The sequence below is a fragment of the Elephantulus edwardii genome, unplaced genomic scaffold, assembly GCF_000299155.1.
Source record: "Elephantulus edwardii isolate Elephantulus edwardi_28Jun2011 unplaced genomic scaffold, EleEdw1.0 scaffold00002, whole genome shotgun sequence".
NCBI lineage: Eukaryota > Metazoa > Chordata > Mammalia > Macroscelidea > Macroscelididae > Elephantulus > Elephantulus edwardii.
The window spans coordinates 2,589,452-2,604,641 of NW_006399752.1; the positions used below are offsets into that span (position 1 = coordinate 2,589,452).

At 41.1% G+C, this 15,190-nt stretch overlaps 1 protein-coding gene across 1 annotated transcript in view; it reads right to left on the minus strand.

Moving 5' to 3' along the window:
• TRMT11 (tRNA methyltransferase 11 homolog (S. cerevisiae)) overlaps positions 1-14,567 on the minus strand; it is a 95,928-nt gene extending 81,361 nt beyond the window's left edge. Inside the window, 2 exon segments of the mRNA XM_006879139.1 lie at positions 3,131-3,196; positions 14,496-14,567. Of these exon segments, the coding sequence (XP_006879201.1) occupies positions 3,131-3,196; positions 14,496-14,567 (138 nt within the window).
• Between the last annotated feature and the right edge of the window lie 623 nt (positions 14,568-15,190).

The following is a 15,190-nucleotide window of genomic DNA, read 5'->3' on the forward strand; positions in this document are numbered from 1 at the left end:
GGAGGGACAGCGCAGGAGGGGAAGACCCTCTATGAGATGGATTGATTCGGTGACTGGGGTAATCGGGATGGGTGTGTCAGAGGCGGTGCGGTTGGCGCAGAATAGAGCAGGGTTTAGAGCTGTTGTGCATAGGGTTGCTATGAGTCGGAAACGACTCGATGGCACATAACAACAACAACAACATTGTTTTTATTAGTAAAAAATTTTAAAGCAATTTGATTGAAAAATTAAACAGTAAGATAATTATAGAGCCAGGCAATGGAAATTATTTTATAAACATATTAGTGATGAAGGGTGCATAATAACAAGTCTAGATTAATAAAATTCAATTAATACTATTCCATGAAAAGGACAGAACCCGGAAGCCCATGATTAGTGGAAATGATAACTGAAGGAAAAAAGTATATGGGGAAAACTGAAAGGCAATACCACCAAATTCTAAATCATGTCAAAGAGGAACTGGGTTGGTTTTGGTTGTTGGTTTTTTTATTCTCTTTCCTAAACTTATTCTAGGACCTGATAATAAATTATTATATTATTGTTGTTATGTGCTGTCGAGTTGCATGCAACTCATAGTGACCTTATATACAACAGCCCTAAACACTGTTCTATCCTGTGTCAATCTTGTCTCCAACACACCTACACCCATTAGCCTAGTCACTGAATCAGTCCATCTAATTAAGAGTCTTCCTCTCCTATGCTGTCCCTCCACTCTCCCAAGCATGATGGCCCTCTTTGCTACACATACAAAGTATGTCAGACGAAACTTCAGAATCCTTGCCTCCAAAAAGCAGCGGTATTCAATACTCTTCTCCAGCACCACAGCTCAAAGGTATCAATACTCCTTCTATCATTCCTAGTCACTGTCCAGCTCTCTGATGCATAGCAAGTAACTGCAAAGACCATGGCCTGTATCAGGTGCACCTTAGTTTCCAGACTGACATCACTGCTCTTCAGTACTTTGGAGAGGTCTCTGACAGCAGACTTTCCCATCACAATATCTTTTAATGTCCTGGTTGCTAGTGCCAAAAGTGTTGACTGTGGAGCCAAGCAAATTAAACCTGTTAACAATCTCAATCTTTTCACCATCTGTCATGATGCTGCCAATTGGCTCAGTGGTGAGAATATTTTCTTAGTATTGAGCTTCAATGCATATTGAAGGCTGCGGTCCTTGATCTTCTGAAGCAAGCACTTTAAGTACTCCTCCGTTTCAGCAAGCAGGGTTGTGTCATCTGCATAATGCAGGTTGTTAATGAGTCTTCCTCTAATCTTAATGCCACATTTCTCCTCATAGAGCCCAGCCTCCCAGATAATCTGTTCTGCATGTAGACTGAAAAGGTATGGCGATAGGACGCATCCCTGGCATACGCCCTTCCCAATTTTGAACCATGCAGTGTTCCCTTGCTCTGTTCTGACCACTGCCTCCTGGTTCAAGTATAGGGTTTGCATAAGCACGATCAATGTTCTGGGATTCCCATTATTCTCAAAATTAGTCACAATTTGTTGTAGTCCACACAGTCAAACGCCTTAGCATAGTCAATGAAACAGACATTCCTCTCATGCTCTCTGCTTTCAGCCAAGATCTATCTAACATTAGCTACAATATCACTAGTACCATGGCCTCTTCTAAACCCAGCTTGAACTTCTGGTAGTTCTCTGTTAATATGTTGTTCCAGTCGTTTTTTTGGATAATCTTCAACAGAATCTTTTTTGCATGTGATATTAATGATATTGTTCATGTATACACTAGATAAAAAATTCACAAATTCCTAATCTTGTAATTACACAATTTCAAAGTTTAAAATGATTCCTTCTTCTTATTGTTCTTGTTAAGTGTCATCTAGCCATAGATGACTCATAGCGACCCCATGAACGAAAAACCTGAACACTTCATTGTCTCTCCAAGTTCATAGGGTTTCCAGAGGCAAGTTATTGTGGAAGTGCCATTCCTGCTTCCAACCTTGTTTTAATCAGGGAGCTCCACCAAACACTGGGTAACCATTATTGCATAGAACATATCACTGTCAAAGTTGTCAGCATCACAGCAACCATGAGTTACCTCTGTACAGCAATGGACAGACCAGTGTTATGCCACTTAGAAGAATGTTTAACCAAACACCATTAAAACCAGGCCTGAGGGCCGCAGATTAAAATCACCCACTTTTGGTTTGGTAGCTTCACTTTCTGTCCACTAGGCCAACCGAGCTTTCTCTTTGTTGTTGTTGTTGTTAAGTGCCACTGAGTCGTGGACGACTCACAGCAACCCTATGAACAAAAGACCTGAACACTTGTATAACTTTCATCATTTCTTTACGTTCATAGGGTTTTGGGAGACAAGCTATATAACCCCACAATTCAATTATAAACAATATAAACCAATCCCACCTATATTTCATTAAAAGGAGTTCTACTTTTTTCAAAGAAAGGAGAAAAGTACAAATTATTACAGATATTGAATTTAAAAGTCTATGCTAATAAAATCAGTAATTATTGGCAATAAATCCAGTTTCTAAGACTATAGTTTTTAAGTTTCTTTTATTCAATTAGACCTGTAAAAGATATAAGTAATCTCACAAATATAAATTTAAGATCTGCAGTTCTTCTCTTAAAATCTTAAGCATCCACATACTATCTACTACAGCAGAATTCAGACTTCCAAGGCTGTAAGTGTTGCTAATAGGGGCAAACTGCCTCATCTGTCTTCTGCAGGACAATCGGTGGACTTGAACCACTGACTTTTTGGTTAGCAATCCAACATATAACACAGTATGCTACAAGACCTTCTTAGAATACTACATTGTTGCTTATTTTAGGTGCAGTCAACTTCGAATATGACTCTTAGAAACCCTATGAACAATCGATCTGAATTCTGTCCTGTTCTATGTCATCCCCATCCTCTCTGACACACTTGAGCTACAATCAGCATGTCAATCACCTCCTGAGAGTCTCTCTCTCCTTGGCTGAACCTCTACCTTTCCAAGCACAATGATGTTCCTTTGAAGGAATGGCCTCTTCTAGCAACATACCCAAAGGACATGAGGCAAAGCTTCATCATCCTTGTCTTCATAGAGCACTCTCAATGCACCTTTTATTGCACAGGGTCTAATGAAAAAAATCTAATTTAACTTACCTTTCCGTAAGTCTGTTGACTGCTAGTGAACTGTCCTCCAAACAGTGAAAGCAAAGATTTTATTTCCTATAATGAAAATATCAGATAATATATTTTAACTGTACTCATATTCCATTTCTGGGTTTGTTTGGGTTTTTTTTTTGTAAAAAACTTTAAAGAACACTTCAAAACTGTTCTCTTCCAATAATCTCACTACAGCTTTATATTATGTATATCATTTGTATTGTTAAGTCCTGTCAAGCTGGAACCAACCCATAGCTGACTAACCCTTTAGCAGGTTTTTAGAGGCAGTAAATCACACAGAACATTGCCTATCCTCCTCCCACAGTCAGCTGGTGGATTTGAACCCCAGGCCTTCAGAACTGAAGCCCACCTTCTTACCACTAGGCCACCAGAGTTTATATGTATCACGTTCTACACACACACACACAAAAAGAATTGCTATGATGATGTGGGGAGCTCTGGTGGCCTATTGTTAAAAAACTACATTGCAATCCCAAAGGCATGAAGTTCGAGGCTAGCTGCTCCACTGGAGGATGGGCAATCTCCTCATAAGCGATTAACTGCCTCTGAAAACCAGACAGAGAGTCAGCTGCAAAGACTATGGCCTGAATCAGATACTAATAATTAAGTAATTTTAGTAATCTCACATTAGACAAAGAGAATGTTCCACCAGAAACATTAATTCAATGCTTCTACATTTCAGGATTAGGTGCATTTTTATTGTAACAAAAAGAGAACATTAAGAATAATTAATGTGTACAAAGACTCAAAGTAAAATTAGTACCCTGCTATGCAGTCTGTTTGAACTCAGAGTAACTCCACAGGACACAACTGTTGCTGCTGTTGGCTCTGACTCATAACTGAGTTACATCAGCAGCATGAAAGCCTGCCCAGACCCAGGCCAGCCTCCCAATCTCTGCTGCACTTAAGCCCATTGTTGCAGTCACTGTCAGTTCCATCTTCTCGAGGAGCTTCCTCTTTTCTGTTAACTGTACTTTTCTAAGTAGTACTTCCCTCCCCAGGGACTGGCCTCTCTTGACGACTGGCCCCTCTTGATAACATGTCCAAGGTATGAGAGAATTTTCATTATCTTTGCTTCTAAGAAGCATTCTGACTGTATTTCTTCTGAGACATCTTTTTTCTTTTGGTAGTCCATGACACATTTAATAATCTTTATAGCACCACAAATCAAAAATTTTTCTTCAATCTTCTTTATCCACTCGCTTGGCTCAGGTGCTCCTTAAGTTTTTAAAGTGGCATGCTTATTCTTGAGTACTTTAAAGTGCTCTATGTCAGCAGATTCGTCCATTACAATATTTCATTTGATTTCCTGACTTGCTGCCTCAGTAAATGCTGATACTAGATCCAAGTAAAACTAAACCAGTAATAACTTCCATCTTTTTTCCACTTATCATGATGTCACTTTATTTGGCAGTGAAGACTTTATACTGAGGTCTAACAAAGTCTGTTGTTGTTGTTGGTATGTGCCGTCGCGTCGTTTGCGACTCATACCGACCCTACGTACAACAGCCCTAAACCCTGCTCTATCCTGTGCCAATCGCATTGCCTCTGACACACGCATCCCGATTACCCCAGTCACTGAATCAATCCATCTCATAGAGGGTCTTCCCCTCCTGCGCAGTCCCTCCACCCTCCCAAGTATGATGTCCCTCTCCAAGGACCTGTCCCTCCTTGCAACATGTTCAAAGTATGTCAGACGAAGCCCCAGAATCCTTGCCTCCAAGGAGTATCTTGGTTTAACCCTCTCTAGGATGAATCTGTTTGTTTTCCTGGCAGTCCAGGGTACATTCAATACTATTCTCCAGCACCACAGCTCAAAGGCATCAATTCTCCTTCTGTCCTACCTAGTCATTGTCCAACTCTCTAATGCATAACATGTGATTGCAAAGACCATGGCTGTATCAGACGCACCTTAGTCTCCAGAGAGACACCGTTGCTCTTGAGTACTTTAGAGAGGTCCCTAACAGCAGACTTTCCCATTGCAATATGTTTTTTTATTTCCTGGCTGCTGGTGCCAAGAGTGTTGACCGTGGAGCCGAGCAAACTGAAGCTGTGAACAACCTCAATCTCTTCGCCATCCATCTTGATGCTACCAACTGGTCCAGTGGTGAGAATCTCTGACTTCTTGACACTGAGCCTCAGTCCATACTGAAAGCTGCAGTCCTTGACCTTCTGCAACAATTGCATGAGGTCCTCCTCGGTTTCAGCAAGCAGGGTTCTATCATCTGCATAACTCAGATTGTTTTGTTGTTTTTCTTCTTGTGTGTGAATGTACCGTCAAATCAGATCTGACTGGTACAGGAGAAGACTGTCCCTCCTTTTCCTGGCAGAGCATCTGGTGGATTCGAACCGTGTGCCTCTGGGATTGTAGTTGCAGGTCCTTGCCACTAGGCCACCAGAGCTCCCCATAACTCAGATTGTTAATAGATATTCCACCAATCCTGATGCCACAATTCTCCTCATAGAGCCCAGCCTCTCGGATAATCTGCTCTGCATACAGGTTGAAAAGGTATGGAGATAGGACACATCCCTGGCGTACACCCTTCCCAATTTTGAACCATGCAGTGTTACCCTGTTCTGTTCTGACAACTGCCTCTTGGTCCAAGTATAGGTTTCGCGTTAGCACTATAAAATGTTCTGGGATTCCCATTCTTCTCAGAGTCAGCCACAGTTTGTTACGATCCACACAGTCAAATGCCTCTGCATAATCAATGAAACACAGATAGACATTCTTCTGGTATTCCCTGCTTTCAGCTAAGATCCATCTAGCATCAGCTACAATATCCCTAGTACCACGACCCCTTCTAAACCCAGCCTGGACTTCTGACAAGTCTGCTGATTTGCTGTTCCAGTCGTTTTTGGATAATCTTCTGTAGAATCTTGCTTGCATGTGAAATCAATGATACTGTTCTGTAGTTTCCACACTCTATTGGGTCACCCTTCTTTGGAATGGGAACAAATATAGATCTCTTCCAGTCAGTTGGCCAAGTGGTTGTTCTCCAGATTTCTTAGCACAACTTGGTGAAAATCTTTTTCATTTTGGGAAGTAAGGTTGTATCATCTGCATAATACAGGTTGTTGATAAGTCTTCCTCTGATGGTGATGTCACATTCTTTTCACAAATAGTCCAGCTTCTCATATTATTTCCTCAACATAGATATTTAATAGGTACAGTGGATCCAATTCTAATGTGTATCTTTCTTTATTTTAAACCAAGTAGTATCCTTTTGTTCTTTCTATATGAAAGATTTTGGACAAAGTACAAATACCCAAAAGTTGTCCAAAGGCTATAAATCTTTACAGAGCAGATGACAGCATCTTTTGCCAGAATGCTTTGACCACTGCACCACAGGGTTCCTTAATGGGACAAAATTGGTTGGCGAAACATGAAATGAGTAAATTAGTTTAGGAAATTACTATTAATTTGCAACATACATGCTAATGCTTTTAGTCAATATGTGTGTGCAACAAATTGCTAGAGATCAAGAATAAGGACAAACAGCTTTTAAGTAAGTGTTCTGGAATTTTATGGTGGTTACAAAAGAAAATAAGCAGAAACTCAGAAAACTTTCAATGACTTGCTGGGCTTATTTGTACAACGGCTAGCACAAAATAGGCATTTAATAAGTATTTACCAGAGGAATTAATAAATGATTGATCTCTTTGCCTAAGGTTCCTGGCAATTTCCAGTCTATAAATTTGGACTGTGAGGTTCAGAGGTTTGGAAGAAAACCCTCTACCTTATAATTAAACCTTGGTTGGTTTAATTATAATAAGATTGAAAAAAAATGCCCAAAGCAAGAACTAAAACATTTTAATGAGTTAGGAAAAGTTCAAACCCTGTATTAAGATCTTGTTAATGAAAAGAATCTGACACAAAACAAAGAACAATAAATTTAGCAACATCTAAATAAAAGAAGTGTGACTATTCCCATAAAGCAGAGGTATTAAGGTGTGGTCCTTAGCCACAAACCCTTGCACAGAAGTCCCTAAGGTCAAAACTATTAAACAATTTCCACAATAACACTTATGTGATAGTTGTTCTGGTTTTTTGTTAGCATCTGCAGATACAATGCAAAAGCAATGGTAAGTATACTAGTGAATCTTAGCATAAATCAACAGAGTGACATCAAACTATCTTAATGGTTACTACATTCAATACCATGCACTCAAACCAATACCACCACTGAAAACACATTTCACATAAGAATAATCTTGAAAAAGAAGAGTTACTGTTTTCATTAAACACTAGCCTTTTGGAAATTAGAAAATCTCAGCCCAAATGGGTAACATGAATAAACCACATCTGCTTGCAATGGAAAAGCAGTTGAGATGTTTTTCATGGGCTATCATTTGTACTTGAAAGAATGATAATAAGATAAACTATTTTCAGACTAGGCACTTAGCAGACATTTACTCATAAATGAACAAAAGGAGTCTGCTACTTTGTAAAATAACTGAAATTAATATTGTCAATAATAAAATTTAGATTTCAAGTAAAAATTAGAATTTTAGAAAATTCAGATCACCTACAATGATCTTAACAACTTACCAATACTTAAAGAGTTTTCTCAGGAAACCAGTGATGATAACCACAAATGTGATCTTGTGATATTGTTGTTGTTAAGTACCATCAAGTCACCTGTGACTCACAGCGACCCAATGTACAATGGCCCTAAACCCTGTTCTATCCCTTGCCAATCTTACAGTCTCTGACACACTTACTCTCATTACCCCAATGACTGAATCAATCCATCTCAGCCAGGGTATTCCTCTCTTGCACTATCCCTCCACCCTTCCAAGCATGACGTCCCTCTTCAAAGACTGACCCCACCTGTCCAAAGTATGTCAGACGAAGCTTCAGAATCCTTGCCTCCAAGGAGCAGCCTGGCTTCACTCTCTCCAGGACGAACTTGTTTTTTCTCCTAGCAGTTCATGGTATATTCTCTTCTCCAGCACCACAGCTCAAAGGCATCAACTCTCCCTCTATCATCCCGAGTCAATGTCCAGCTCTCTGATGCATAGCAAGTAATTGCAAAGACCATGGGCTGTATAAGGCACACCTGAGTCTCCAGAATGACAGCGATGCTCTTCCGTACTGACAGCAGACTTTCCCCAAGGCAATTAGTTTTTTAATTTCCTGCCTGCTGGTACCAAGAGTGTTGACTGTGGAATCAAGCAATCTGAAGCTGTTAACAATCTCAATCTCTTCACCATCTATCATGATGCTGCCAATCAGCCCAGTGGTGAGAATCTTTGCTTTTTTTATATTGAGCTTCAGTACACAATGAAGGCTGCAGTCCCTGACCTACCACAGCAAGCGCTTCAGCAGGGTTGTGTCATCTGCAAACGCAGATTTTTGATGAATCTACCTCCAATCCTGATGCCACACTTCTCATAGAGCCCAGCCTCCCAAATAATCTGTTCTGCATATAAATTGAAAAGATATGGAGATAGGACACATCCTTGGCGCACACCCTTCCCAATTTTGAACCATGCAGTGTTTCCTTGCTCTGTTCTGATGAATGTCTCCTGGTCCAACTATGGGATTCACATAAGCACAATCAAGTGTTCTGGGATTCCCATTCTTCTCAGATTCAGCCACAATTTATTGTGATCCACACAGTCAAATGCCTCTGCATAGTCAATGAAGCACAGGTAGACATTCCTCTGGTACTCTGCTTTTAGCCAAGATCTATCTGACTTTAGCTATCGGTAGTGCCATGCCCTCTTCTAAATCCAGCCTGCACTTCAGGGAGTTCTCTGTTGATATGCTGTCATTTTTGGATAATCTTCAGCAGAATCTTGCTTGCATATGATATCAATGATATAATTCGATAATTTCCACACTCTGGTGGATCACCTTTCTTTGGAATGGGGACAAATATAGATCTCTTACAGTCAATTGGGCAGGTGGTTGTCCTCCAGATTTCTTGGCACAACCTGGTGAGCACATCTAGGGCAGCATCTGTTTGTTGAAATATGTCAATCGGTATGTCATCAACTCTGAGAGCCTTGTTTTTTGCCAATTCTTTCAGAGCAGCTTGAACTTCTTCCTTCACCACCATTGGCTCTTTCTCACACATAGTTTCATAAAATTCTTCTGCATCCACCAATTCCGTTTGATACGATAACTCTGCATACTCTTTCCATCTTCTTTTAATGCTTCCTGGATCATTTAATATTCTTCCCAAAGCATCCTTAAATAATGCTACTCGAGGTTTGAATTTGTTCTTCAGTTTCTTCAGCTAAAGAAATGCTAAGCAAGTTCAGCCCTTTTAATTTTCTGACTCTAGCTCCTTGCACATTTCATTGTAAAGCTTTACTTTGTCTTCCCGCACTGTCCTCTGTAATCTCTGTTTAACTCCTTTATATCTTTATTTCTTCCCTTTGCTTTGGCTTCTAAGTGCTCCAGTGCAATATTCAGGGTTTCTTCTGACATCCATCTTGGTCTTTTCTTCCTCCTCTGTCTTTGTAATGATCTTTTGCATTCTTCCTGGATGATATTCTTTATATCCTCCCACAGCTCATTCGGTCTTCGCTCCTTAATGTCCAAGACATCAAACCTGCTCCTCAGATGGTTCTGAAATTCAGGTGGAATAGACTCAAGGTCAAATTCTGCTTCCTGTGGAAATATGTGTCAATATTTGGAACATCTACGCAACTCAGTGAGCCAAATTTTCCAATGACAACGCATGATGCTCAAACTTATAAGGGGTGAAAGACTCATTCAGAGTACAATGTAATGTATTCTTACATTAAAACCCCACTGGCTTTAATATAAGAGCTCACTGATAAAGTTTTAGATTCTACTTTGCAACCAATAATTAGGTTCAATAACTGTTACTTGCTGAATGTTGGTGTGGAATTAAAGCATAGTCATAATCACCTGAAAATGCGATTAAAATATTTTTCCAACTTCATATTTATGTGAAGCCACCATGTTTTCATATTTTAACCAAAACAATATATTACAAAAGAATGATACAGAAGCAAAAATTGCAATCCCACTGTTCCTCTTTAAGTTAAATATGAAAACAATTTGCAAAAATAAAGCAAAGTTCCTCCTTTCATTAAAATGTTTGCTTTGACAAATATGTTTAATTAAAAAATTAATATTTATATGCAATAAGTTTATTAATATTTTCAAAGAGATATAACTTTTAAATTATTACATTTTAATTTAGCTGTAAATATCAACTCATTTTAAAGTCTTCAAAACTCTCTGAGTTCAAGGGGAGGCCCCTGAACCAAACAAAATGTTTGAGAACTGAGCCACAAAAGACATTTTCTTATAAAAAGAAAAAGCAGTATTGGTTCTTAGAACATAAAGGAATCCTTGGAAATAAGATTTAGTTCAATTATGCCAGGACTGTAAAAGTGAAGAAGAAAAGTCTTGTGTTCACAGTCAAAAAGACTATTTTAAGATCTATCCAGAAATAAATGCTGTGAGTGACCAAGATTCCATCCATACCTATATAAAGACTTTATTATTCAAATATATGTACCCACAACAAATGCCAAACAAAAAGAAATGGAGGATGTCTATTAACTTCTGAGTCTGAAATTGATTAATGCATTGGACACATCAGTGTCACAGTGTTCAGCTTCACAGCAACCACAATTAACCTCTGTACGGAAAGTGGACACACCAGGGCTATAGGACCTAGAAGACTGCTTGAACAAAAACAATGAAAAACAGGCCTAAGGGCTGCGGATTGAAAGTCACCCACCTTTGGCTTGGTAGCATCGTTTTTTGTCCACTAGGCCAACTGATCACTATGTTGATGTTCTTGGATTAAATTAGCACCTTTGTTACCAGTAGTCAGGAAATCAGAAGAAGTACCACACTGGGAAAATCTGCTATCAGAGTTGTGTTGTTGTTACGTGCCATCGAGTTGCTTGCGACTCATAGCGACCCTATGTACGACAGCCCTAACCTCTGCTCTGTCCTGTGCCAATCGCACTGTCTCCGACACTCCCATCCCGATTACCCCAATCCCTGAATCAATCCACCTCACAGAAGGCCTTCCCCTCCTGTGCCTGCCCTCCACGCTCCCAAGCATGGTGTCCCTCTCCAAGGACTGGTCCCTCCTTACAACATGTCCAAAGTATGTTAGGCGAAGCCTCAGAATTCTTGCCTCCAAAGAGCCACCCAGTTTAACTCTTTCAAGAATGAATCTGTTTTCCTAGCAGTCCATGGTACCCTCAATACTATTCTCTAGCACCACAGCTCAAAGGCATCAATTCTCATTCTATCCTCCTTAGTCACTGTCCAACTCTCTGATACATAACAAATGATTGTGAAGACCATGGCCTGTATTAGTCGCACCTTAGTCTCCAGAGAGACACCATTGCTCTTCAGTACTTTGGAGAGGTCCCTAACAGCAGACTTGCCCATCACAATACATCTTTTAATTTCCTGGCTTCTGGTGCCAAGAATGTTGACTGTGGAGCCAAGCAAACTAAAGCTGTGAACAATCTCAATCTCTTCCCCATCCATCCTGATGCTACCAATTGGTCCAGTGGTGAGAATCTTTGTCTTCTTGACATTGCGCCTCAATCCATATTGGAGGCTGCAGTCCTTGACCCTCTACAGCAAGCACTTCAGGTCCTCCTCAGTTACAGCAAACAGGGTTGTGTCATCTGCATAACGCAGATTGTTGATAAATCTTCCACCAATCCTAACCCCACACTCCTCCTCATAGAGCCCAGCCTCCCAGATAATCTACTCTACATACAGGTTGAAAAGGTATGGAGACAGGACACATCCCTGACGTAGGCCCTTCCCAATTTTGAACCATGCAGTGTTTCCCTGCTCTGTTCTGATGATTGCCTCTTGGTCCAAGTATAAGTTTCTCATTAGCACAATCAAGTGTTCTGGGATTCCCATTCTTCTCAGAGTCAGCCACAGTTTGTTATGATCCACACAGTCAAATGCCATTGCATAGTCAATGAAACAAAGATATACATTCCTCTGGTATTCCCTGCTTTCAGCTAAGATCCAAATAGTAGTAGTAAAACTAAATTTAATTATATTCTCAGTGAAAGCTCAAAAGCCTACAAAATTGGGGGATAAATAAAGAAAACGTGCAAAAGTAGAAAAGGAGAGAAACTAGAGAATAACAAGGATTTTAGGATACTCTGCAGACTGCATGAATAAAATCAGAATGCAGGTAAGTCTGACCTTACAAAGTAATCGAATACAAAAAAGTATGCATTTGATATACATGCTTTACCTGACTGATAGTCACCTCTGAAGAAGCAGGATGTCATCTCATTATTTCTGTTGTTATTGACTACAGAAAACTGGCTAAAAAATGTAAAAGCAGTAAGACTCTTGGGACAACACTAGTATAACATTTCAGAATCAATAATAAACAGGAAATAAAAAGAAGGCAAAGCCATAAATGTATCAGAGACAACAGCAAAACAGGTTTCTTAAAGTACAAAATATGTGGAAACTTACTGGAGGGCCCCTATGTGTCTGAGTCCCACACTGTGAGTTTGAAGGAGTTTAATGCCAGAAAGTGAAAAGGCCTTTTTAGGAGGGAAAAAAACCCGGCAACATCTATAAGATGACAGTCAGAAAGAAAAATCACAGGTTTGCTTCCTGCTATCTGAAGAGTGACAGTGAAATTAGAAAGGTAAGGTCAAGCTCACCAAGTATTAGGGATGCTATTGTTAAGACTATAAAATCTAACTGCTGTATCCCAATTATCTTGCCTTCTTATCAATGCTCATCCAGCTACCTTTTAATGGAATTTTTTTTCTAAAAGTCAACCAAGCCCAGAAGCATAATCTCAAGTGTATTCCAACTGGTTTACTAAATATATGTAGGCCCTTGAAAATTAATTCACCTTCTATAAACTCTCATACTATTCAGTCTATTACTGTACTTCCTACATTGTATAAATGTGTACTTAAATGTTTTGCTCAGTCCTTCGCCTGGACAGTAAGTTGCTTAAGGATCCATCCATCACCACGGAGTTACCATCCATTCCCATGCACATTGACTCCACAGGACAAAGTAAAACTGCTCCATGGGGCTTCCAAAGCTGTAATTCTTGAGAGGGCTTAGCCAAAGTCATCTTTCTTCCACAGAGAGGCCAATATTTTCGTTACTAGCCTAGTGCTCCTCACCACTGGACCAATTGGCAGAATCAGGATGGATGGTGAAGAGATTGAGATTGTACACAGGTTTAGTTTGCTTGGCTCCATAGTCAACAGTCTTGGCATCAGCAGCCAGGAAATTAAAAGGCGCATTACCATGGGAAACTCTGCTGTTAGGGACCTCTCCAAAGTACTGAAGAGCAATGGTGTCTCTCTGGAGACTAAGGTGCGTCTGATACAGGCTATGGTCTTCGCAATCACTTGTTATGCATCAGAGAGTTGGACAATGACCAAGGAGGATAGAAGGAGAATTGATGCCTTTGAGCTGTGGTGCTGGAGAAGAGTATTGAGAATACCATGGACTGCTAGGAAAACAAACAGATTCATCTTGGAAAGGGTTAAACCGGGTGGCTCCTTTGAAGCAAGGATTCTGAGGCTCCGTCTAACATACTCTGGACATGTTGTGAGGAGAGACCGGTCCTTGGAGAGGGACATCATGCTTGGGAGGGTGGAGGGACGGCGCAGGAGAGGAAGGCCCTCTATGAGGTGGACTGATTCGGTGACTGGGATAATTGGGATGGGAGTGTCGGAGACAGTGCGATTGGCACAGGACAGAGCGGAGTTTAGGGCTGTTGTACATAGGGTCGCTATGAGTCGCAAGCGACTCGACGGCACATAACAACAACAGCCTAGTGCTCCAGCCAATGTGCCACTTGGGCGCCTTCTTGAGGGGAGGCGATGTCATAATCATGAATGTTTTGCAAGTCTGGCACATTCAATAGCAAACATCCTGCATTTTTTGTTGAATTAGTAAGTAAAACACTTTTCCTAATTTTCCCTACTGCTCTCTTTCCTCTCTAGAGCTCGGCACACATATATAACTTAAAGCACTGGAGTGTTTCTAGTTGATGTCTTTTATCTTCCACAAGATGGAAATACAGAGACACTCTTAGAAAGAACCATTTACCTGCGTAATTCCAGTACCCGGAAAACGAATGAATGAAAATCCTTCACTAGAAAGAGGCAAATGTATTATACTTGTCTTTCCCTGGATACTCGCCGCACTCAGACCCATCACGAGTGCTGAGCAGTAAGTGGACGCGTGAAGTCCCAAGCACAGCCCTCCAACTCGCGGAGTACCCAGCCTGCGTCGGCCGCCTCCACCCACATCCAACTGCACCCCGAGGTCCTCTCCCGCTGGAAAGACGGAAAGGAGATAAAGGCTCACCGGCAAGCGAAACTCCAAATGCTCCTGCGCCATGAGCAGGAGATACCTGTTAAAGGTGCACGGCAGCGCCATTGCGAGGAGCCACAGCGCCTGCGCCCAGCGCTCCCACTCATCCCCGCCCCGCCGCGTTTCCGCCGAGGCGGGGCCTAAAGACCGGAACCGGAAGCAGAGCTCAGCGCGGGAGTGCGGGACTCTGCTGTTCTGACTCTCGCGCGCTTTGTGGTGATGTGTATTCTCCAAACTTTCCCCAAGTCTGGACATAGTTGGTTTGATGGATAAAGGCTGGGCTCTATGAGAAGTGTGGCATCAGGACTGGAGGTAGATTCATCAGCAACCTGCATTATGCAGATGACACAATCCTGCTTGCTGAAACAGGAGGATCTGAAGCGCTTGCTGCAGAGGATCAAGGACTGGAGCCTTCAGTATGGATTGAGGCTCAATATCAAGAAAACAAAGATTCTCAGCACTGGGCTGATTGGCAACATTGTGATGGATGATGAAGAGACTGAAATTGTTGACAGCTTCAGTTTGCTTGGCTCCACAATCAACATTCTTGTATGGGGAAAGTCTGCTGTCAGGGACTTCTCCAAGGTACCAAGAAGTAACGATGTCAGTCTGGAGACTATGGTGCGCCAGATACAGGCCATGGTCTTAGCAATTACTTGCTATGCATCAGAGAGCTGGACAATGACTAG